This window comes from Glandiceps talaboti, chromosome 1, assembly GCF_964340395.1.
Source record: "Glandiceps talaboti chromosome 1, keGlaTala1.1, whole genome shotgun sequence".
Taxonomy (NCBI): Eukaryota; Metazoa; Hemichordata; class Enteropneusta; family Spengelidae; genus Glandiceps; species Glandiceps talaboti.
In genome coordinates, this window is record NC_135549.1 from 8,975,380 (window position 1) to 9,000,321 (window position 24,942).

At 36.8% G+C, this 24,942-nt stretch overlaps 2 protein-coding genes across 2 annotated transcripts in view; both read right to left on the minus strand.

Annotated features, from left to right (window-relative positions):
* Window positions 1-1,104: 1,104 nt before the first annotated feature.
* LOC144436241 (uncharacterized) lies at window positions 1,105-13,125 on the minus strand. Its single transcript, XM_078124985.1, has 4 exons — window positions 13,111-13,125; window positions 12,867-12,989; window positions 8,649-8,921; window positions 1,105-7,158 (listed from the first exon to the last, which is right to left on the minus strand). Exons 3-4 carry the CDS (start codon window positions 8,899-8,901, stop codon window positions 3,056-3,058), a joined length of 4,356 nt encoding a protein of 1,451 aa, XP_077981111.1. The 5' UTR covers window positions 8,902-8,921; window positions 12,867-12,989; window positions 13,111-13,125; the 3' UTR covers window positions 1,105-3,055.
* Window positions 13,126-23,639: 10,514 nt separating this feature from the next.
* The window catches only part of LOC144450145 (glutamate receptor-interacting protein 1-like), a 40,214-nt gene continuing 38,911 nt past the window's right edge, over window positions 23,640-24,942 (minus strand). The window contains exon 18 of the mRNA XM_078140751.1: window positions 23,640-23,862. Within this exon, the coding sequence (XP_077996877.1) occupies window positions 23,659-23,862 (204 nt within the window). The 3' untranslated portion in view covers window positions 23,640-23,658. The remainder of the gene's footprint in view (window positions 23,863-24,942) is intronic.

The window sequence follows — 24,942 nt, forward strand, 5'->3', positions numbered from 1 at the left end:
TAAACTTTTCCATTGACAAGTAACCTATAAAATATCCACAACACGATTATAAGACATGATAGTTAACACGTTTACAGAGAGCGTCATCTTCGAACCAAACAACGTGGTAATTTGTGAATAAAAGAAGCCCGATTGTTGAGGATTCTTACAAGCAGTGTTTCCACGCAATGATGAAACACACACATAATTATGTATCTGTTAACTTTACTAGTTTCATATACAACGACACTAATGACGATTTGCAAATTAGTAACAATATGTACATTTACTGTTCACCTTGTATGCATGGTATTCAACAGTGTGAAGCGCCACCTACGACAGCATTTCTACAGTCAAATCAGACCTCCGTCATCTCAAATACACGTACATCAAGTTTGGTGTCTGTATGTTTGTACAGAGAGGGAAACTAGACAAGTACACGGTTTCTCAAAATATCCAATCCTGAAAAGACGTTGACTTCTCCAGTTTGGCGATTAAGGGAAGTCTGAGACAGGATTTTAATGTTAACAAATATTGATTAAAAGTGGAACGTATGATCAAAAAGTTTCAAATTTTGTGTGACTTCGATATGACGTCATCGTTTTAAAGATTGATTAAACATCGACTGAATATGATAAAAATATACTTGTACAAAAGTCAGTCCAGTTGAGATATGGAACAAATGACTGGCCTACATGGTAACATCGTCAACGGTACACGTTTGAAATTCATCAGAATACTGTTTCATCAAACCATTGTGCTATGAGTACAGGAACGTTACGTTTCACTTTATGGGGACGATAATAGTTGACTGTGGGGTACATCAAACGACCATTGTACTATGAGGGTAATGACCTTCACTTCACTAGTCTAGAATTCTAAACTGATACAGTATTACGTTTTACAATATGGTATTAGTAATGAAGTTTTTAAAACGTAATACTGTACCAGTTTAGAATTCTAAACCTATCACTTCACAGGAGCCACTTGACTTTTATAGCACAGAGCTGAAGTACATAAAGGCCATGGGTGCCTAGAACCACACCTAATATATGAATCAAATCAGTCGTGACCATAGAAAAAACACACTAACACAGTTTACGAGTTCCCAATTATAAATGACGTTTTAATATTTTAACCATTGTTGAGTTGCCAGTGAACCAAACATATTATGGTATATATACAGAATAGCAAATAAACTATACATTTGGTGCCTTACTATTTAGTATTTACAAGATGTCAGATTAGAATAAATTCAAGATTATAGTACTTTGAGAAGGTTGTAAATTTATTTGACCTAATGGTGAGTTTATGAAACATACAAGACGTTCAATTGTAACTTAGACTAAATAACTTTCATCAAATGACCCACTAACTACATTAAACGGGGATATCGAACAGTACATTTCTAATAATTCATTATATACATTTAATTATATCTTAAACAATTTAATTAGTCATGATTCCTGAAAAAAATATCAAAATATAAAAAAGAGCTCACGATAGATATTACTTGTGACGTATAAGACATTACCTGTGACGTATAAGACATTACCTGTGACGTATAAGACATTACCTGTGACGTATCAGTTGATGAGAACGTATGCATGTCGATATGGGTTGGGACAAATATACCCGCCCCCCTTTCACTTCAATATTGGAGAGGGGTATTGCTCTTACAAAGACATAAATATAGCTGATGAACTCTACCGACATGTTATGCACCCAAATATATTTGGGTTAATTTTTATACTTTTCAAAACGAAGTTAAAAGTACCCGTTGTAGTTTGAAATTTGCCAATATGGCTGTGCAAGTCAGTGCTATTTATGTAATATTGTGTTGACAACACTAGAACAGGGTGACGTAATTTGATTCTCAAAATGCATGAAGACTCCAACCCACCGCTAGTACCGCGTGTTTACACAGGTACGATATTATTAAAACAAATAAAAGGTACAAGTATACAGTTACAGTTTCCGAGCATACTTACTTCCGTGAAGATATTGACATAGTTAAGATTTATTAAGACAATGTCAGTGAATGTTTCTTTGTCTTAGATTTGTTGGCATGACAAGATTTTAGAACAAAATTCTCTCCTAAAAGTAACCCATCTTATAAATCCAGTTCAATCCAACATGTATATATATATATATATATATATATATATATCCAAAAACACAAATGAGAACTGCGAGACCACAAAGCTCAACTCAAAGGGTTTCCAAACGTTTTGACTCGACAACCAATATTACGTGATCATGGCGTACCTGCACCCTATAGTTGAGTTTTAAGTTCCTACTTTATCCAAAATTACGATAATATAACAAGACTAGTCATTCAACTTTGTGTTGTTTGAGTAAAAGTGTCATAGAGACAGAAGACATTCTACGAAAACGAAAGGGCACAACAGCCGCGTCTTTCGTTTTGACGGAATTATACGTTTTTAAAAGTAAAAAGCGCTCCGTTACATTTGTAATATAAAGCGAGTTGTCTTTCCTTAAAGAGTTTATTTTAAAAGATTCATAATGTAACGAGTTACTAAATAAATGCAAAAAATTACTGCAAAGAGAATCAAATTTTATGGAAACTATCCCACTACATTGTTTTTAAGCTGTGTTAAAATTTATCAGATGTAAACAAAATTTTGGCAAACGCATGCGCACATGTCTTTACTTCCACGGTTTAGTATTTGTCAGTTCAAAATATGTCTGTGTACCCATGCTCACAGTATTTAGTATTAAGAAAAGATTTGAATTGTGTGCTTGCATGTCATGTTGATATAAAAATCGAATCCATGATAAAACATGTCATGAAAATCAGGAGTTCGTAAAGTTTAATTTGCAAAAGAGACTAACATCTAGTGTATACGTATTTGAAATGTCCCCTCTTTGATCAACGAAATGTAAATGTGAATTTAAATCGCGGTGCGGGGTATTTCAATATCTGGCACTTATCGTATTGTCACTAGTTTGTGTTGCGACAAAGTTTGACGTCACGAGAAATCGTTAAGAGTTGTAGATGTAGCTTCTACGTCTATGAGACAATGTCAGGGTGTTACAGTCGATGACAGTGTTGCTAATTACTCCTAGTTCCATGCCGAACCGTCGTCAACAGGAAATCGTCTCGCATACCTTTAATTATTTCATATTCTTCATGGTTTTCACCGAAGCTAGCTTTGGCCATTGATACAGCTTCGTCGAAGTAGGCCATTCCGATATCGTAGTCTCCTAACGTACAGTAGAGAAAGGCTAATTCTTTGAGCGATTGCATGGTGTCTGGATGAGCTGATTCCTCTCCATAGAGTAACCTCTTCATTATTAAAGACTCCTTGTGATAGAGGATAGCCTTGGCTGGCTGACCGACGTGTGTTTGGATCAGACCCATACTGTACAGAGACTGTGATACGTCTGGATGGACGGCACCGTATGGCAAGATATGACTGTACATTCCCAATGATGCTTCCATATACTTGAGCGCTTCCACATGTTTCCCCATCTTATCAAGCGTACTGCCGATGTTATGCATTGATCGAGCCACATCGGGGTTTGGTGTATCACTTCCATAAAGCTTAACTTTCATTTCCAGTGCTTGGTGGTAGTAAATCTCTGCCTTTTCGTAGTTCTTCAGAGAGTCAAAGACATTTCCTAAATTATTCAACGACCAAGCGATGTCTCGATGTGCGACACCTTCGCCGTAAATTTGCAACTTCATTTCTAATGCTTCCTCGTGGTATTTCACTGCCTTATCTGCTTCACCCAGAGCATCCAATGCGTTCCCAAGGTTACTGAGGGATGCGGAGACATCCGGGTGTATGGGACGCGGTTTTCCAAAGATTCGTCTGTACATGTCGAGTGCTTCTTCTAGATACTCCACCGTCTTGCGGTATTCACCAAGCGTTCCCCAGGCTGATCCAAGGTTGACCAAAGATGATGCAATGTGTGGATGAGCTGTCTTCTCGCCGAAAATTTTACGGCACATTTTAAGGGCTCGTTCATGATAACTGATAGAGTTATGACTGTCACCCATCGCGAAAGACGCGTTTCCCAAGTCGCTCAGAGTTTTCGCAATATTAACGTTGACAGCTTCCATGCCATACAGGCGTCTGAACAAACTGAGTGCTTTCTCGTGGAAACTAATTGCCTTTCGATATTCTCCTGTTGAGTCGAATGAATTGCCCATGTCACCGTAGGTGGATGCAATGGCGGGATGTGGATAGTCATCTCCATAGACTTTCTTGTACACAGCTAGTGCTTGCTCGTAATAACTGATAGCATCTTTATGCTCACCAAGCGAATCCCACACCTTACCTATATTACATCGCGCTTTCGCAGTGCGAGAATGTGGAATTTCTTTGCCGAAGATATATTCATAAAGATTCAATGCTCGAGCAAAGTGCGTTACTGCATCTTTGAAATCTCCATCAGCTCGGTGACAATCTCCCATATGACACATACAGTCAGCTATTTGAATGAGTGATATAGCGCTGCTACTGTTACTGTACATGTCTAGCGCCATCGAGTGGTAGATTTTTGCTCTAGCTACTTCTCCGAATGCTGCCCATATACACCCGAGGTTATCCAATGTCAGAGCCACGTCAGGGTGTGAAACCTGGTCCCGATGGATCCTACGAAAGATATGAATTGCCTCGTCATAGCACGCCAGGGCTTTATGTGGAAGGGTCTGAATTCGGTACACGTTACCAAGAAAGTTCAAAGTCATGGCAATATCAGGTTGAACTTTATTACCACCTGTTAACGTGACCAAGAGTTCAAGTGCGCGGTAGTGAAAGTTGAGCGCTAACTCAGGTTTTCCTAACTCGGATTGTAGTAAACCGATCTTGTTTAGGGTATCGACGATATTGAAGTGGGCAAAACTGTCTGCATACACATCCTTCCACAACTGCAAGGAGCGCTGGAAATACATCAGAGTTTTTCTCGGGTCTCCAAAGTGATACCAGGCCACTGCTAAATTATTGAACGTCACAGCCAGTTCTGGTGTCGCTTCTACGTTGCGATTGCCTTCGAACATTTCAGTGATGGAAGTGTCGGCTTGCTTTAATAGCACTTTCAAGCCATCTATACTGCCAAGTCTTGCGATGAGAAGTTTCTTGGGGTCTTTTTCATCTTCACGTGATTGGTACGATTTAACACTTCGTGGAGTCGAGTCGGTTGACGTATCTCCCAATTTCTCTTTTGGTATGATCGAACGTGGAGACAATTTCGTTCCCATCGTATTATAGTTAAATGTCGCGTCTTTGAGGATGCGAGATCGTGGTGAAACGTTCTTTTTAAGCGGTCTTCTGATTATCATGTCTTTGATAGATTCAGTTGCTTGACTTCTTGGTCCACTACCTTCGGGTTTCTCGTCGGTTTTATTGAGTTTTCCAGTTTTGAATATCACACATATGATATCCAGAAGACTCTTGTTATCGTCCGGATTTTCTTCCAATAGTTGCCTCAAACAGATTTCAGCTTCTGTGTACTGTCTTAGATGTAAATGAATCAAAGCACGAGTTTTAGGCGAGTTATCAAATAAAGGATTGCCCTTCAACGCTCTCCTATCGACATGTTCATCGGAGTTCGATAGTAGCGTCCGTTGAACTGCCTCGCATAAGGGCAGCATGACATTATAGAAACGAAACAAAGCTTCAGCATCGGTAAATGTGTCAAAGATTGCCGTCGACCCATTCGAAGTTTCAGCGCTATGTAACTGAACGTGATGTCGCAAACGTCGTTCCGTTATAAACGATATGACGATGTGTAGATTTGTGGTTGCATCAGGGGAAATAATTCTCATCCGTCGAAGCTCGTCAACGGCGTCCCAGGGACTGTCATACGAAGCGCCAAAATAATCTGCGATTCCGTAAACGACTTTAAGGAAATTACGAAGATCTTTCCCAATTGTATATCTCTTCTTGTCACCTTCAATACCCATGGTGTAATTCGTAACCAAAGAGATGAGATTGGAGCGCGCCCTCTCGCTGCCAACAGTCGGAAAGGTAAGACTGGTCAAGCTTTCTATTTCAGTTCTCATGGTTGTTCTAGACGAATCAAACAGTATTGATTTCCTGCTCTGATAGTCAATTTCCAGCGATCTGTCACCGGTGATGAAACATGAATGGCGAAGACTATCGGCCATAGCATGACTATCTTCATCGTTAGATAACTCTGTCAACAACAAAGCCATCTGCTCCGGAGTCCGAATCAAATCGGTTGCTTTTTTCTTCCCGATAGCCTCTCTTCCAAGAGGTGTTCGGGATGCCCATGGCATAAAGTTATCGAAGCCAAGACCACTTGGAGTTGTTTGATCAAAATACCAATCACCGTACGGACTTAAAAGATCATTTAGTGATTTGATCCCCAGTGCGTGTATGGGAGTTTCTTGCAACGCTAGAATCTTTATGAACATATGAGTTGTCATAACACGGAAATACTTCTTGCACTGATCTTGATTCGCACTCTCACTGTTACCTAATAAGATTGCAAATTCTATTTCCGAATACGGCGTGATTTCCTGCTTAGCAAGAGTTCCCAAACCAAGAACAGCGAACGCACATGGAGGTTCTCCAAGCACAGCGATGGATTCCTCTACTAAGGCTCTCATCATATTCTGCAATTTGTCGGCAATGTTCTGATGTATACACCGTGTTCCCCTGACTCGTTTAGTTTTCAGTAAATGTTGCCACTCATCGTCACCACCAGCCGTGGATGGATCACAGTTTTGCTTTAAGTCATGTAGTTCTTTTTCACATTCTTTCCGCAACCGCTCCAACAACACAACGTGGCGCTGACTTTTACCCTGAGATATATTTTTCGCTTTCTCTTCACCGAGAAATGTAGCGATGAAAGTCACCTCGAGAGCTTTCAATCGCTCTTCTATGTTTTCAATACTAGCCGGCGTGTCCTTTAATTTTTTGAGTCTGAAAAGAACCCCGTTATACAAAGCAGCCGCCTTGATAAAGTCCATGTACTCCTTTGTCACTTTCCCTCTCTCTAAATAGATTCGTCCTAATGACTTGAGAAGATTGGTTTCTTTCTTGATATAGGCAAGGTGAAGTTCAAGATGAGGTTTTTCTTGATCATCTTTTAATATTCGTTCTTCTTCTGTTTGTCGATGCTCCTTCAGCTCTGTTGCGACGGCATTTTCGATGTCCTTCAACGGTAAACTGCTTTTTCCATCTGGAAAAATAAACATTATAAAACTTTACTCCTGATAGGTAACTAATTGGTGTCATTTGCGTGTGTCCAACATGAACAAAGATAATTGATCTTCGATGTCTAGCTAACCAGACGGGTACAACTGGAATGAATGCATTACATTTGTAACGAACGCTGGTTTCACTACATTTTAATATAGGCTAGGAATACTAATTTATATATATATATATATATATATATATATATATATATATATATATATATATATATATATATATATATATATATATATATATATATATATATATATATCGTATATCTACAAAATTAATCAGTTGTCTGACGGTACACTGAAATTTGAGTCATTACAATCGTCGTAAACCACGGTCTCTTTTACGGTAAGATATTTCGCTGACGAAGAAGAAAATGTCAGCTCTGGTTTGCATGCAAGAACGGGTCATTCTACATGTTCTATATAAAAAATGTGAAAACCTCTTTCAATCGATTTAATCGAACGCCTATGCGTAGGCCTATCGGTATGATAACCGTTATGAGTTGTTCAGTAACCTTTTCATCATAATATAATATGAATTACTAATTAGAAAATTGTCTGTTTGTATATATTGATTTATAATACATATGTGTATGAAATGATAAATGGTTTTACAGCCATAGCAACATGGTTGAACCAAACAAAACACGACCTAGACAATAAGTTTTATGGAATGAGAAATGGGTCTGATGTCATGGCAACGTGACGAACCAAACAACCCATACCAACATGACGAAACCAAACAAAATTAAAACACGATCTGGGCTATATATTTTTTATGGAATTAGGAATGGATATAATGCCATGGCAACGTGATAGCGAACTAAACAAACCATAGAAACGTCACGAAACCAAACAAAACACGATCTAGGCTATATGATTCTAATCGAATTAGGACTGGATTTCATGCCATGGCAACGTGACGAAACCAAACAAAACCTGACCTATATACTGAACGTAGGATTATTGCAGTACGACCAGTGTTCAACGACCGGCTAATAGATGTGCGTACGTAATCTATACCCCCCCCACTCAATTATCTTTCTTCTCTATTTGATAACTAGGAAACACTTTGACATTTAGATGAAATCTAAACTCAAACGATGAACTCAGAGTTTAACATAATGTATTCATGACGTCATCTGTCCTCTATTTATGACACCGATCCCATGATGCATAAAATTGGGTATTTATACTAAAGGATTTTGTAATTCAAAGACCTGCCTTACACAATATGGAACGGAAATTGAATTTTATTCATTTAGATTCAAATATAGGCTTTATATGTAATATGGCGTAAAGTGTAATTTTCTGACACAGCTTTTCAGTTGGCTTGGATATAAATGTGAATTCATTATCAAACATCAAAAGTTACAGCCTGTAAAGATTACAATAATTACCAGCTCGCTTATCCCCAAATATTCCCGCTTATATAACTGATATATTCAACTTGTTATACCTTTTTTGTTTTTCGCTTTCTTCTTCTTCGTTTTCAAACCCTTTAGAAGTTGAGGAGGAAGTCGTCGATCGATGAACTTCGGTACCATTCTCTCACTGCGGGCGTCTTTCGTAATGTCGCTAACATCGGCGTTGGAACCGTAGTAATCTGTACCACCGAAGACGGTGGCAACGTCTGTTGTGCTACCCAAGGGATCCGTTGGGTTGCTAACATTAGTGACGCTGTCATCGGCTACTGGCGTCCTCATACTCATTTTATGATGAAAGGTTATACCTGGACAACAGGGAAAAAACGGAAATAATAAATTTTTTTGGCATGTGAAGCTCCCAGAAATAGATTATAGGAAAGGGGTACAGCTGGTGGATTTCAATAATCCATAACACTTATATTTAAAAATGTACAGAATATCATATATTTTCACTATCAATAAAAAGAAAACATGTACAACAAATGAAGGGGGTTGAGAGATGTGCAGAAATTCCACTCAATGTACGGTTGAATGTTCATTGTTACATGCATGTTTGTGTTAAGCAATTATATCTATTTTCGTTTTTAGCCTTCACAAAAAGATGCAAAACACATTGTTTCTATAGAAACGACTAGTTCCTATTCGTGACGGCTTTTGATGAAATACACTAGTATAATCATTGAATTGTATCTAGGTGTCAATCTTAATAGGTCATGTTCATTACTCTAGAACAAGATGACAATGGATTTCTTAAGTGTACACTTTTAATGAAAAGACCAAATTGTAATTTAAGGATATGAACAGATCGGAACATAATTTCCCTTGAAGTATCTTAGGGGCATTCATTGCGGGACGTCTTCATGACAACAAGCTTGGCTAAGCCTTGTTGATTCTCTTCCGCGCAAACAGTTTTCAAAAATTAATGGATGGATGTAACATACGTTCTCACGATATTCCTTAAGTTTGGACAATGGTAAGAAAATGAAAGGAAATGGACTAAAATAAACGACGTTCTATAAATACTGGTTAACGATTAAGGCATGCCTGTCTCACTACGCAATGTATAAGTTCACCTTGTGATAAATAGATAATGTATATTTGATGAAGCACTCTAATTTTGACCTTGGATAAATCGAGTGGTGACAGGCGATGACCTGTGACCTTGGGAGTGTTTTATCATATTCTTTCTAAATACCTGGCCTGTGGTGATAACAAGTACACGGCAAAAGCAAGGCTTTAGGCCTATTAGGGCGGTTCATTAAAATGGCGGCAAACTTGATACCAGTTTGTCAATAAAGTAATATAATGTGATACAGGTGAGGGGTGTTTCTCCGGTCACAAAACACGGATGAGTGAACATTGCTACTTTACGTAGAAGGGACCCATCGATGACAAAATAGTATAGAGTTCTGTCTCTGCGTGATAGCCTCCGCGTTCTTGTTTATTGTGTTTCCGGGGTGAATTCGACATTCAACTTTGTTTTGTTATCATGCACAATACAATGTCCCACCACACGTCATATCTATAGTAACGTGTAAACTTTTCTAAACTAACTACCATGTATACTTAATACTAGTAAGTTTAATGTCAGCTTCCTGTCAACCCTGTTTATTTGTTACTAAATCATATCACGATGATAAAACAACACCGTCCTATTAAAAGCATTTTCATTACGATTACCAATTGCTGAATGTTAAAATGTTTACAGGCTAAATACAATCCCAATAGTTAATATATATTGTCCAGGAAAGGCTCAGATGTAAATTGAATTATTAATTCAATATTAAAACAAAGTTTCACGTCTTCGGGGCGTCACGGAAATTGTACAAAATTTTAAAAATAAATGCCAAAACAACTGTCAACATTTTCGACATTAATATGACATCTTTATCATGTATCTGAAACTAACAGTGATAACAGTTACTTGCCTGTAATAAATAAAATACTCGGTCCTGCTATCAGTGAAATCCTGTTACTAATCCAGAGGTATATTTTTATTGTATTGATGCCACTACCAAGTGTAAACGAATCGTAAAAACTAATAAACAAGTTTGGACTCTATAAATTACTATATAGGGGTTATTCACAGGATGAAATGGGCGTGACAGTGTACATAGGTGCGATATGCAATTTTGGTAAAAGCCGTCGCTACTGCGTTACGCGTCATTACGCAACTCTTGAAACTAATACTCCGTCGGGCTTTATAACATAAACTCAAAATACACAAACGTATACCGCTCAGTCTTTTCCAGTTAAAAAGGAAGATTGTTGAAAGGTCATCAGCGAGACTTGGTACCGTTATGTACAACAATAGAGAGCTAAACAATTCACAGGAACATGAATAAAGCGCTTGAACAAAGGCATAAAACGCATTGACGTATGCTCGCAAAAGAATAAATTCATCCCGAAGATAATAGCTTCGTCAGGCTAGATTGGGGTCAGATTAGGGGTAACCGTTACCATGAGATTCGTGAAGCAAACACTGCGACGAAATTGAATGGCGGGGTTAAAACGAATTATATGTTGGGCAATGTAATCAAAGACTCACTCATAATACGCGGAAATCGGCAGACAGGGCAGGGAATTTGGTTTAAAGAAAACCAGTCGGGTGAAAAAGAGGGATACCTGAGGGTAAAAAATCACATTCTGTATAAAATCACACAGCGATAAGAATCGAACGATTGATTACATGTTATTGGTTACAACCAGGTCCTGTGCTATCACAACAAGGGTCGTGCTAATCCCCCTTTTTATATCCTTTGTTTGTATTCTGTCCTAATTTGTGATTGCAAATCTTTCAAACGTGATAAAAATGAAATAAAATGTTCGGATGTTTTTGTTGTAAACGACGGCTTCATTTCGTTAAATATGAATGTCAAGTTCATTTTTTTAAAAGATAAACGACACAGAGATAATACATAATCAAAATGTAAGCCCATACACGAGGAGTCATGGTTTGGTCAAATATATCGACACATTAGTCTTCACCATGGGTCCCAATGTCAGCCAAAATTGACTTATTACAGAATCGACTTGTTTCAACCCCAGCAATGTGGTAGGTCTTAAAGTGCAATCACGAAAGTCACATAGTTCCCCTTCCCCTATGTGACTGTCACATTGTGTAACTAAATTGGAACATGATAGCCGGCGGGCAAACGTTCTAAAATAAAAGGTCAAATTAGAAATCTATCCACATGTTGCAGTAGCTAAGCAACGCATGCACAGCCTTTTAGTTGTATAAGAATGCAGGTAACAGAGACAAATGACACGAAATACTAAAATCAGTTTGTTTAAAGTAAACCCACTATAATGACCACGTGAATACTTAGGGGTGGCTTCAAGATTATTGAAAATATTGACAGAGGATTTCATCCCTTCCTGGAGTAGCTGTTTGTTGATTGTATATATTGCAGTTTAGTGGTTTCTACGGACAGAGTTTTTATCTACACATCATGGGGCTGGAATTTAAATTTACTGGTTTACATGTAAAATCGGTAGATTGATGGTACCATCAGAAATAAATGCATGTTAGATAGATTTACACTACTTCTCAGTGACTACACAGTGTAAAAATGAAATATTGTCCAACTGTACAGTAATATGTTTGACAACAGTGATATAAGCAGCTCATATCAGTTCAAGTAGAAATAAGACTCGTATGATTTCAAAACACTTTGAGAATTTGCTATACAATTTACAAGTATGCAGCGGTTGTAAAGGCACAATGTTATACGACCTATGTGTAGGTAGCTATAACCTAGGATACAGTAGTCAGGGTGTATCATTTCTATGCCTTCATAATAAAATAATAGCATATAGCTCAGTAAAATATAACATTATGATTACGGTTCAGTGTGGCTTCTTCCATCATACCATCGGTGTTAATAAACTGTGACATTGAAGGAGTTGTCAGTAAATGGTAGTACAGAGCAATTCCTCAAAATGAACGCCCCCTACGTATAGAAGTCACTTCCCCGTCAAGTCCACCTTGAGCTCGACATTTAATATACTCAAACACAAACACCACGACTCACATACGACATGTGTATACGTTTTTTGTATCGTAAAAGTATTAGTGTCAGTTCTTTCCAGCCATTCCGTTATAGAGTACCGATCTACCGTTTCGGTGGCTTGTTTGCTGACGTGATTCGTAAACAACAGCGAAAACAACGACCCCCTACCTGAATGCGACACCAGTTTACCACAATTTACATATAACATATACTATTACTATTACTAATTTTTCTCACCTTGTTGAAAACTGTAACAGGCACTCGTTGGCTTACATCGCAACCTTACTTCCCGTTAGACCAACGCGCCGATTTGGCCGCCGTCAACGACATTACAGATAGTCCAATGTCCAGATTTCAGGTCTAAATAGCAACAAGAAAGGACTTCATGTAAATGCCTTTAGCTCAATACCGCTTCACCTAGCAAACCCAACAATTAATTAGCGCATGCGTACACGAACTACACGAACTACACACACCTCACACACGTCAACCATCCGAGATGTCGGCTCACGCTTTGAGTACTTGATACAGTCGTCATAACACTTGCGCTAGTCAATTTTCATATGAAGCATTTCCTGATTATAAAATCATAGACGGAAATAGGCAACTGTGCACCTGTCTTATTAAAGATAACGCTACGAATCAGACCAACTCACAAACCAGCTGCCGTAAAAACACTCAATATTGCCCTTGCAATTTTTGCATCATATTTGCATAAAGGTGTACTGGGGTCAAAACAGGTCACAAAGAATGTATTGATTTCGCGAGTTTGCTTTCGCTCGATGTAACTTCATATTGAGTTCTTTTAGATTGACTTTGATTTATGTTCCGGTCAGTCTATTTCGACTATTTTTCAAGTGTCACTTGCTGTTTTGAGATCACCTGGGCCGCTATGTTCCCTCTTTGTTTACGGTTGTTAGGGAGGTAAACCATAGCATAGTAGCGATTGGAACTAGCGGCCAAACAAATGTGAATACCCGTTACATCACACTGCCAAATCTGACGTCTAGCAATGTTTGCGGTTACTCGTCAAAGTACATTTGAGCAGTACTGTCATTTCTTAGTTTACTATGTCTCTTTGAACAATAAAAGAAGTCGGTGAGTGTTGTTAGACCATGGATCTAATATTATAGATCCACGGTTAGACACAGTGAAAGCCGTAACACATACGATACAGTAATGGTTTGTAAGCTGTTGTGTCAATGACCGTCTTGACTCTAATAATATACCTATACAAGAACTTGTTTGCTAACTACTTGAAGTAAAAACTAAGTTTACCAATGCCTACACTGCACATACCAACACACAAAATAACAAACTAAACAACTTGACCAACCAATCACCCTATTAGGCCTAGTGACACTATCCTCCCAATACTATCCAAGACTATATATACATACATACATACATACATACATACATACATACATACATACATACATACATACATACATACATACATACATACATACATACATACATACAGACATACATACATACATACATACATACATACATACATATAAACATACATACATACATACATACATACATACATACATACATACATACATACATACATACATACATACATACACACACACACATACATACATACATACATACATACATACATACATACATACATACATACATACATACATACATACATACATACATACATGCATGCATACAAAGACACGTACGTACGTACGTTAACATGATATTACATCGGGGGCCAAAATGATTGATGAAATAAGTAAACGTCGCCAAATTTAGTTGGTAGTTCATTGCATTTCATTGCTATTCAAATTACCCAGAAGGTTTTTTCTTCTGTGAATTTTGTTAGAAATTTATACTGCTCATTCAAGCGATTAAATCCCTTTATTCATCAAAGCAGGAGGATTTTTAAATATATAATATAATGTAACATAAATACCAAGAACATTAGTATGTGAACAAATCGACAAATGGGTGGTCATTTTGATAGCGACTGGGTTAACATTAATGGAGTAAAAGATGACAAGCATTGTGGTCATGGTTATCTTTGATCTTCAATGCACAGCTGTACAGAAATACTGAGGTTTCGTTAATGCACTGAGTTACAGACACCTAATTTTACAACGAGTATTCTCATAAATATTATAACGCCTGAGAATTCACTGGTTGTAATTAGCTTGCCACGATTGTATTTAAATTATTGATTCATTTCTTAAGTAGTAATTTCAACCCCTATTAGCTAAAATCGAAATGCTATGACCACTGTCATCTCGAAGTTGACGATTCAGTTGTCCCTGGGAAGGACAATCGATTTGCCGTCTAAGTATTGCGTGCTTGAAGACAGCGAGGAATGCAATCAACGTGAACATTTCTACACTTTCTGCATATAACAGACACTCGACAGCAAACACACAAATCTCTACAAATCGTTTTTCCTGAATGCAGTTTCTACTCAGATATACTGACAGCTTAGCTCATTTAACTGTACACACAATTATGTCCGTGCCTTTGTCATGGAAACTGCTCACTTAAGTTTGAAGATCGAAAATGAATTATTACAGCTTTGTGATATCTGATAGAATGAATTGTGTCAAATGCATACAAAGATCTGTTGATTACTATGAATGTCGCCCAGAATTAGGGATATACTAGAACTGGTATACAAGTCTAACCACGCTGGTAATGAATGAATGAACGAACGAACGAACGGATGAATGAATGAATGAATGAATGAATTAATGAATAATACACACCGTTCAATCATCCCTCCACACAGTCATGCCTTCGCATATCTATAACACAAGCAATACATACATACATACATACATACATACATACATACATACATACATACATACATACATACATACATACATACATATAAACAGACAGACAGACAGACAGACAGACAGACAGACAGACAGACAGACAGACAGACAGACAGACAGACAGACAGACAGACAGACAGACAGACAGACAGACAGACAGACAGACAGACAGACAGACAGCCGCAAACATAAAGACGTAATTGGTCGGTCTGCAGATGAGTTCGTTAGTCACGGCACCAACCACCTGTTGGATCAGCAGTGACATAACATGTATGTCACTGGGAACACAACTAAAAACAGACAATCATAATTTGTACACATCTCCTTGGGTCACTGATTAGGTAGACGACGATACACAACAACAACAACAACAACAACAATGCTACATACATACATGTTTCCCTTGTCACTTAAATTCCACTAAACTCATAGCAAGTTGGATATCGGTTCACATCTTTACACTGACCCATATCTGGTAGCTGTCTAATCCGTCACGTTAGTGGCGTTGTCATACAAAACCAAGCAGACGATGATATTTACATTTGTAAAATGCACATGAATATTTTAGCAGTAATCTAACCATTCCAGAGTGTTGTTCTAATCTACTTGATGCGAAATTCCTCGTAAATAAACAATGAAAGGAGGTCTTCGTATTCATTATTCTTTTAAGAAATTTAAAGGGAGGATTTACATGTGAATTGAAAAATAGCACGGACGACTGATCACACACAGACATTGATTATGGCTCGGAGTATATTTAGATTAAATGAGAATTTGAAATTCCCCAAGGTACTGAGAAACCGTGTCAGTACGTTTCTATACTTCGTTTGCATCAGTGAGTGCTCCTTCAGAGTAAACTGCGATACCATAACATATCAAACGTAATGAAATCATTGCACATTTGTGATCAGTCCGTCTGTAGGGGTGTATCTACTCGACATTGCTTCTCTACGACACGATCTCATCATGACTTCTTGTGGTACACAAAATTTGCAAGAACCCGATAACCGAAGTTCACCGAATTATCAAGTGATACAAATTTGTTAACAACTACAACTCTCCCCGATCGAGGCAAAATGGATAAACTTCTTTATTTGCTTTTAATATCTTGAAATTTACTGAAAAACAAACGTAAATATATTTTTGCGCTTTTCTGACAAAACCACTGGTAAGAAGTGCAAGTATAAAGCTATTTTCTAACTTTAATTTTGTAGAATGATGACTCTGTTGAAATCACCAATGAAATCTTCCATTCTGTATCAACATCGGCATTATGTATCTAAAACTTTACACAGAAATCTCCACATTTTTGACAGTAATAAGCTTATATCCCATGAATAATGTACAATAATAATGAATATTTGACTATACCTTTGGTCAAATTTATCCAAATTAGCAATTATACACAAAGGTAACACTGTCGACCTCTATGTTAGATTTTTTTACTTGATGTATCAGAATTGTTATGTACCGCATTTTCTAATTTTGTGATGTATTTGTTTGGTTTTACAAGCTGTCATCACTATAATGTTGTCGTTTAGTTTTTGTACATGTATTTATAGTCGAATGTGTGTGGTGTTGTTCTCGTATTGTGATTTGTATTTTTGGCAATTCCTCGCGAATTGTGATATGTAATAAATAAAAAAAGGAATAACATATATGGGGTGGGGTGGGAGATTTAGGTGGGAATTAATTCTACCGTATCGGTATTAATCTAACATATGATAAGCGCTAAGCTTTATTTGTTTTGAGATACGCGTCGCTGTCATTTTCCAGACACCTTGAGCTATATTTCTTATTTCTGTAAGCTTACCAAGCTTTTCACCCTGGCAGGGCCTTACAGTCAGCCTATTTTGTTATATATCGTATAAATCATACCCAGTTCAGCTGTCAACAACAGTTAATCCTATGTAACTATAATAAATATAACCGTCATTTCATTTAGTCACTTATTTGACTGTTGTTGTCACTACAAAAATGTACAGGTGGCTGCGCATTCCTTGGTAGTGTTATTGGGTGAACGGTAAAATTTGTCATTTTTCATTCGTACAGGATAACACATTACATGTTATGCGCATCGTATCGTCGGCCAAAGTCCAATCATGTAACATATGACCCACATTGAAAGGACGGCCGACATTCAACATAAAATAATTTTGGATTTCTTTCTCTATGTCATCTGACTTTGCACAGGTAAATTGCTTATATTTTTCTGACAATGGGAGCCTTTACATCGAAAGGACAACCGGCCGTTCACCATCACAGTAAAGATGAGGAAGACAAATTAAGAGAAGAATTCACCAAAATGGCGGAAAGGTTGGAAAATTGGCTCCATCTTAGTACAGGAGCACATTATGTCAGTGCCGAGCATTGGGAAAAACGAGCAAAATGGAGTACCTACGTTACTGCTGTTGCCATGGCAGTCACTGGTGCTAGCGGTGGCGGACTCCTTTCGAGTTCAGTGAGTGGAAATCCTAAGTTTAGAGCGGCGGCGTTTGCTACGTTTGGGGCTAGTTTAGTAGTAACTGGGGTGGAAGCATTCAGCGGCACACAACACAATCCAGAGAATCTAAGCAAAGAACATGAACGTGCTGCGGTCAAATTAAAAACACTGCGAGGGCGTGTAGTAAAGTGGAAGCGAACATGTGTCCCCAACAGATCGCTGTCTATTGCGGAATTAGACAACGAATTTGAAGCAATATTGGCCGACCGACAACAAATCGAGATGGACAGTTTGCGATGTGAATCATGGACACATAGAACGGCTTTAGATTTAATGATTGGAAGAGATAAAGTTTTCAAAGAATTGATAGAAGATGACAATGGTGAATAGTGAGCTCACTTATACCGTGTACATTGGATGTCTGTCCTTCTACACACTGGCATGATGTACTACTCACACCGATACGTTTAGTTACTGTATAGGAAATGTATTTCTTACTACGTGTAATCAATACCATGGTGATGACTTGATGATATTCATCACTGTATCCTCGTCTCTTAATTTCACATGAACACTCATATTCACATTCAAATCACGTCACACTGATCGCATCATAGTGTCACAATAGTAATACATGGACTGAAATGTTGCACTGATTGACTACACATATTACTAGTATAGCATACTATTCATTGCGTAGGAAATTTAGTTGATATTGAAACTGCAGTCTTTGAAATTACATGTAAATAACTATACATATCAATGGATAATCGCACAAGTACAATAACTCTGACTCGATGCATCATATAATTTTGTTACTGAACAAAACAACTGTTGAAATATCCAATGGCTAAGATTTCTATGAACTATCGACTGTATGGATTATAAACTTTTACATGTAAGGTAAATACAGCTCTGGATATATACAGTATACAAATGTATCTAAGTTCCAGTAGTGCACATACATGTACCTAGAGGAAAGACAAACCCGATTATACTTTCCGGAATCGTGTGAACATGAGGATAATTTCGTTTTTCCTGTGAAATTTGGTAATGAAAACTTGACTTTTTACTGAAGGGTGTTATAGACAAAACTTTTATTTCCTTACGTTATACAAAATTTAGGAAACAAATAACTTGGCAATAACATTTGTTGTGGGTGCCGGTCATTTACAATTTTCTACAATTGGGGGCGCTTTACGCGACTACGTAGTCGTTGTCTGTGATTAAAGGGACACCACAGTCTAGAACTTGATGGTCTTTTGGTCCATTGTTTTGTTGTGCAATACTTATGTTGTGTCATGTCTAACAACTGATACGGCACTTATTATACGTGGTATCAATATAACATGTATGACATAATTTTTGAGTTACCAATAAATCCGAAAAGTTTCCAAGTCTCTTTGTGATGTACATTTTACTACCGATATAACATTGTGTTATCTCAGAGTTTCTGAACAAGTTTTCGTGTGTACTGTCTTTGCTGTGTTATGTACATTGGCTGGAGTAAAAAATAAGGGTTTCGGTAACACACTCTGTTGCTTGACACATTTAATGCAGATCGACTTGTATAAGACTCAGAAGATGGTCAGGTAAGGAAACAATACCAACATTTGCATGACCAGAATAATAGTATGATATTCTTGCTAAACCTAATAATGGCAACTTTAAGCAAGGTACTTGATTTGGATGTTGGGTTGAGAGTATGGTCCTGTTAATGTTAACTTTTCATGCAAATTATGGAAAATGATATGAAACAAACAGTATCATAAATTGTGTGCCTTGATGTCTATTCCAATTTATACAATTGTTATTTTATTATGCAAATTCCAACAAGTCATTATTTTCTGGGGATAACAACTATCCTGTGCACAATGATAAACACACACACATATATAAACTGACAGACATGTACACCCATATATCATAGACATACATACATACATACATACATACATACATACATACATACAAACACACACACACACAATTCATGCAAGCATACATACCTACATACATACATACATACATACCTACATGCATGCATGCATACTTACATACATACATATACATACATACATACATACATACATACATACATACATACATACCTACATACCTACATACATACATGCATACATACATACATACCTACATACCTAAATACATACATACATGCATACATACCTACATACATACATACATACCTACCTACATACATACATAAACACAAACACCAAAAGAGTCTGCATATTTGTTAAAAGTAGATAACTCTTTATTAAAATTAAATGTATTGTCAAATGTAAAATATTGTTTGTCCTTCTTTTCAAAAAGACATTTCATGATAAAATTGTTAGCGAAAGATAAGATTTGGATTTGTAATTATTAAAGCTCTAGACACTACACATACATTTATTGGGTACTAAGGAACTTGCCTCAATCAAGATTATTTGTCATCAGTGGGGAAGATTTGAAAAGCCCGACTCTATATGCCACTGTTAAATTGATGTGTTCTCACACTGTGTGTAATATGACATAAACAGACATTACATAGACAGGAATAATACAAAACAGCTGCCAACTGTCTAACTAAGACATTACTAATATTAATCATATACAGTATAGATACATACATGTGTCACTGTGTTAGTAAAATTAACCACTACTGACATATATAAATATTTTCTGTCATTTTTGATATACGTCTACATGAACTTCCACCTGATTGTCACATGTTTAGTTTTTTGTTGAAATCATAGTTAGAAATGTTGATCAAAATACAAATTTTCAATCGGGGTGTATCTCAGTCTATCAGAATAGTTGGTTCATCGTGTGTTGAAGATTAAAGCTTAAAGTGGTCACTGACTCAGTAAATGTTTCTGGCTTTGACTTAGCACCACAACGCATAGGTTTAAACATTGTTATTTTATATATATATACAAAGATATGGTTAGTCTGTAAGATATGATATGTCGTGCCATCCTATCAGATACTGTTTACTGAGAAGCCTGACTTGGGATGAACGACACTAAGTAACTTTTTAAGTCTAGGATACAATTTGATGCCAAAGGAAAAGTGAGGATGATGAAATCAAAACTTAATGCCACCATGTGGATAAATGCTAAAACTTTACTTCCAAAAATAAATTTTGTTTTGTGGCAATCATGTTGGCTTATTCTCACTACTAAATGGTATGTTACCTTGGGCTAGGGGGTCAAATCATACCACGCTGCAGATAAGGTCAAATGTCAAACTCCTGCTATAAACTCAAAGTGCCAACATATTCATCATCAGTGCGTCATATTTGTGACTTTTCAGTCTTGTATATGCAAAATGAATTCCAATAATTATTTGGCTTATTCACTTCACCAAATTGCACTTTTACCTTAAAAACCCATAAACCTGCTTAACTCTTGTGTACTAAATATAAGCCATTGTAATATTTCTGTGGCACCTAGGTAGGTCAAATTCTATATTTTAAGGCAGTGATAGTGTTGTGTTCCTGTTACAGTATAAATACCCAAAACTATGTGTTTTACATCATTTAACTGCATGTTTTTTCACATACAACTGTTATCAACTAATTTGTTTGGCATACAAATTTATGCCAAGTGAAGGTAACTGAAGTAAATGTATCTACACTTGAAGATTGTATACTTTTAATAGCATTATTGTCAATTTATAAACTCTGATCATGCCTTTAGTGTAAAATGATGTAACCATGTTTCAGCTAATCCTAGGAGTACAGGTTTGAAGACTATAGTGTTATCTGTACTTTACATACAGCCTGGATTTTGTGTGATGCTGGTAAGAACTCGCATCTTAAATTTAGATTTGACAGAGCACAAACTCATCCTTCAATGTCTCCAGATCTTTACAATACAAGTTGTGTACGTTTTTACTGACATACCCATTGCAATACTTTTACTGAGACCACATCTATACATGGGGAATGTTTGAAGGGCAAGGTTTCAATCCTGGGTCATCACATTAGTGTTAAAGGGCCATATTTCAATCCCAGGTCATCACATTAGTGTTAAAGGGCTATGTTTCAATCCCAGGTCATCACATTAATGTTATCTTAATAAGGATTACAAGGGACCATTCTTTGTTGTGGACAAAACTGTTTCGATAGCTGTGCTGAACAACGGTTTCTCACACCTAGATTTGAATCCTAATGCAAAGGGGGCCTGTAACTCATTTACCAATACCAAATATGTCATGTGAATGTAATGTAATGTAAGTATGTTGCTTACGTATGATTTGTGATCATCTATCAATTGGCTCATCTCCTCAAGTTTATGTATATTTTAACATCATGCCCCTTGCAATACTGTTCTGAGAAAGCAACCATGTAACTATACAGTATATTTATATAAGTGATACATGTAAATTATTTAGTCTGTACGAAATTAAACTGTCTATATTTTATGATAGAAATAGCACACATTTAGTGGTAACATAAAGTTACAATAGCTGTAATGATAACATATTGGTAAATAATTCAGGTTTTTATGCCCACTTGTTTTCTAATACCCTATTTTGAATATAACCAACCATCCACTGAGCTTTGTATGTTGCCCGTATTAAAAGAGAAGTTATATGTTTATTGTAATATTGAAAGTCTATGTCCCCTAGATGGTTTACATATATGCTGATGGATGAGATATGAAGCTGATATGCAAATACTTAACCCAATAAACTCATGGTTTCTAGTCTCATTAATCATACAGACACTAATGGGATATTTAGATGTTATTCCCACTATACTTTTTTTTCGTTCAGCCAAGGAAAATACGAGTGACATAAGGGGACTTTGTCACTATGAGTCCCTAGATGAGTAGTGACAAAACACTTGGGTCAAAGAGTATTTTCTGGCTGAATGAAGAAAAATATTGGAGATTAACATAATTATACCATCACTAGTAATATCAAAGAAAAACTGGGGAAAGTAATGGTAATTTTGAATGTTTTGACTGATATTTTGAACACAGCAGAACCAGTGATGTAGACACATGTTGTTGTGACGTAAACGTGCACTGTTGTGACATTGAATGACCAGGGCATAAATTCCATACTTTTTTCTTCAACTTGGCTTGTGCATGGTACAATATGCTGTAAATAGTTAGTGGTGCCTTTGTCACCATGGTGACAGCTCAGTGACAACTACCCCGGTACAACAGCTTTCTCAAAGGACTGAACAGTTTTACGTCAAATTTTAAGTTTTGTTTGAGCTTTCACCGTAACATTTACAGAATAACTAGCTGTAACACATTGACTATCTTTTATAACTGAGAATTCACCAAAGAGTGAACGACTCCATACAAGGACTATACCAACCCCACAATATTTAGTCATCATGTAATAAAATGTAACAGTTACAGGAAAGCTGTAAGGATAAAAATGACAAAAGTCAAAGCACCAATAAGTTTAACATAATATTAAGAATATAATTTATAATACATTTATATTTAAAACAATAATAATAATAATAATAATATTGCATATACATTGAGATGGAGGTAGGTGAGTGGGGTAAACATAGGACGAACACAGCTAGAAATACTATGTAATACCATACCTTACTTAAAGTATGTATGTGTCATATTAGATGAATATAACTTTGCATGTTTTGGTTACCACATTTTCGTTGTAATTTCTTCATATTCGAAATGATAGTCAAACACTTCTGAATGTGGCAATGAAGTAGTATTACATTAGTATGAAATCTGAGTTGTATTCAATGTCATCCAGTGAGTTACAACGTCTTAGAGGATAAGCCTTTGGGGATGTTATGAGTTTCATGGTCTTCCTGCCAGCCATATCCCATGTGTTGTTGGTTTTGTATCTCTGGCTGAGCTAGTGGGTTGCGACTGATGACTAGATCTAGTCTGTCTGTAGCATCAGCTATCAATGGTACCACCATACAGCAGTCAAAGTCTCGTGTCCGCGTATGATTCACCTACAATAGACAGATTAGAAGCAAGGTTATGTCACTGAATACCAGGCTGTGAATATAAATGCTATGTATATTAGTAGTAATGTGTGTTCACTATTATCATGATGAATTTATGATAACTATTTATCTATAACATAAAAATACACTCACTGTCACAGTTTTCAGACAGACAGATATTGACCCGTCTTGTGATCCTCGCTGTTTTCTCTGGAACTGTCATGCTCAAGCATTCATACGAAAGATCAGGTGATACTAAAGCTTTGATTTAAGACTGATTTTGTGGCATTGGTTTTGGGAGCACTAATATTGGCAACCACAAAGTTACCGTATGTAACAACACTGTCGTAGTTGTCAGTGTTTTCGTTATTAAGCAAAATACGTGAAAATGTTACAAAATCATTTGAATAACATTTCTCTCTTATTCAAATCTACAGATATCTCATTAATAGTTTTCTCCTAGTGCTCACTTCAAACTGGATGACATTTTCTATGAAATCTGGGTGTTTTTTTGAACGAAAATATGGTACGTATCAAGAGCAAAAAAGTGTCTCAGATATAGCATACCTAGCAACCTTATACCATTTTTTATCACTACTCACATGAAGAGGTTTGCTTGGATTAAGAAAAACTAACAGTTTGAATATGGTACAGTAAGAGACAAGGTGTTAAGGAAAAAATACAGACACTTACTCAAGAGACACATACACACACACACACACACACACACACACACACACACACACACACACACTCATTCACACACACACACACACACACACACACACACAAACAAATACATACCCACAAAAAAAACCCAAAAGTTACTATAGACACATATACTGACAAATGGCCAGACAGTTGGACAGACAACAAAATGACTACTACTATCTCCATCTATAGATGACAAATTGAGATACTCTAGTCTGGTATCTCTACTTTTAACATCACATGACTCATCAGTGACCAATCACTGAACAATATGCCTTGGTGAAAAGTTATAATCTAATATTCACAAGAACATATTTCAGCAATTTACAAAGAGTTACCATGCATTCAATGATTAGGTTGATTCTGTACTGACAT

What these genes read in the sequence shown, in the direction of transcription:
- LOC144436241 (XM_078124985.1), bottom strand. Translation starts at nt 8,901, where the DNA reads ATGAGTATGAGGACGCCAGTAGCCGATGACAGCGTCACTAATGTTAGC. An exon ending in GAAAGCGAAAAACAAAAAAG is followed by an intron (nt 7,159 to 8,648) that starts GTATAACAAGTT and finishes TTATTTTTCCAG; the next exon opens with ATGGAAAAAGCAGTTTACCG.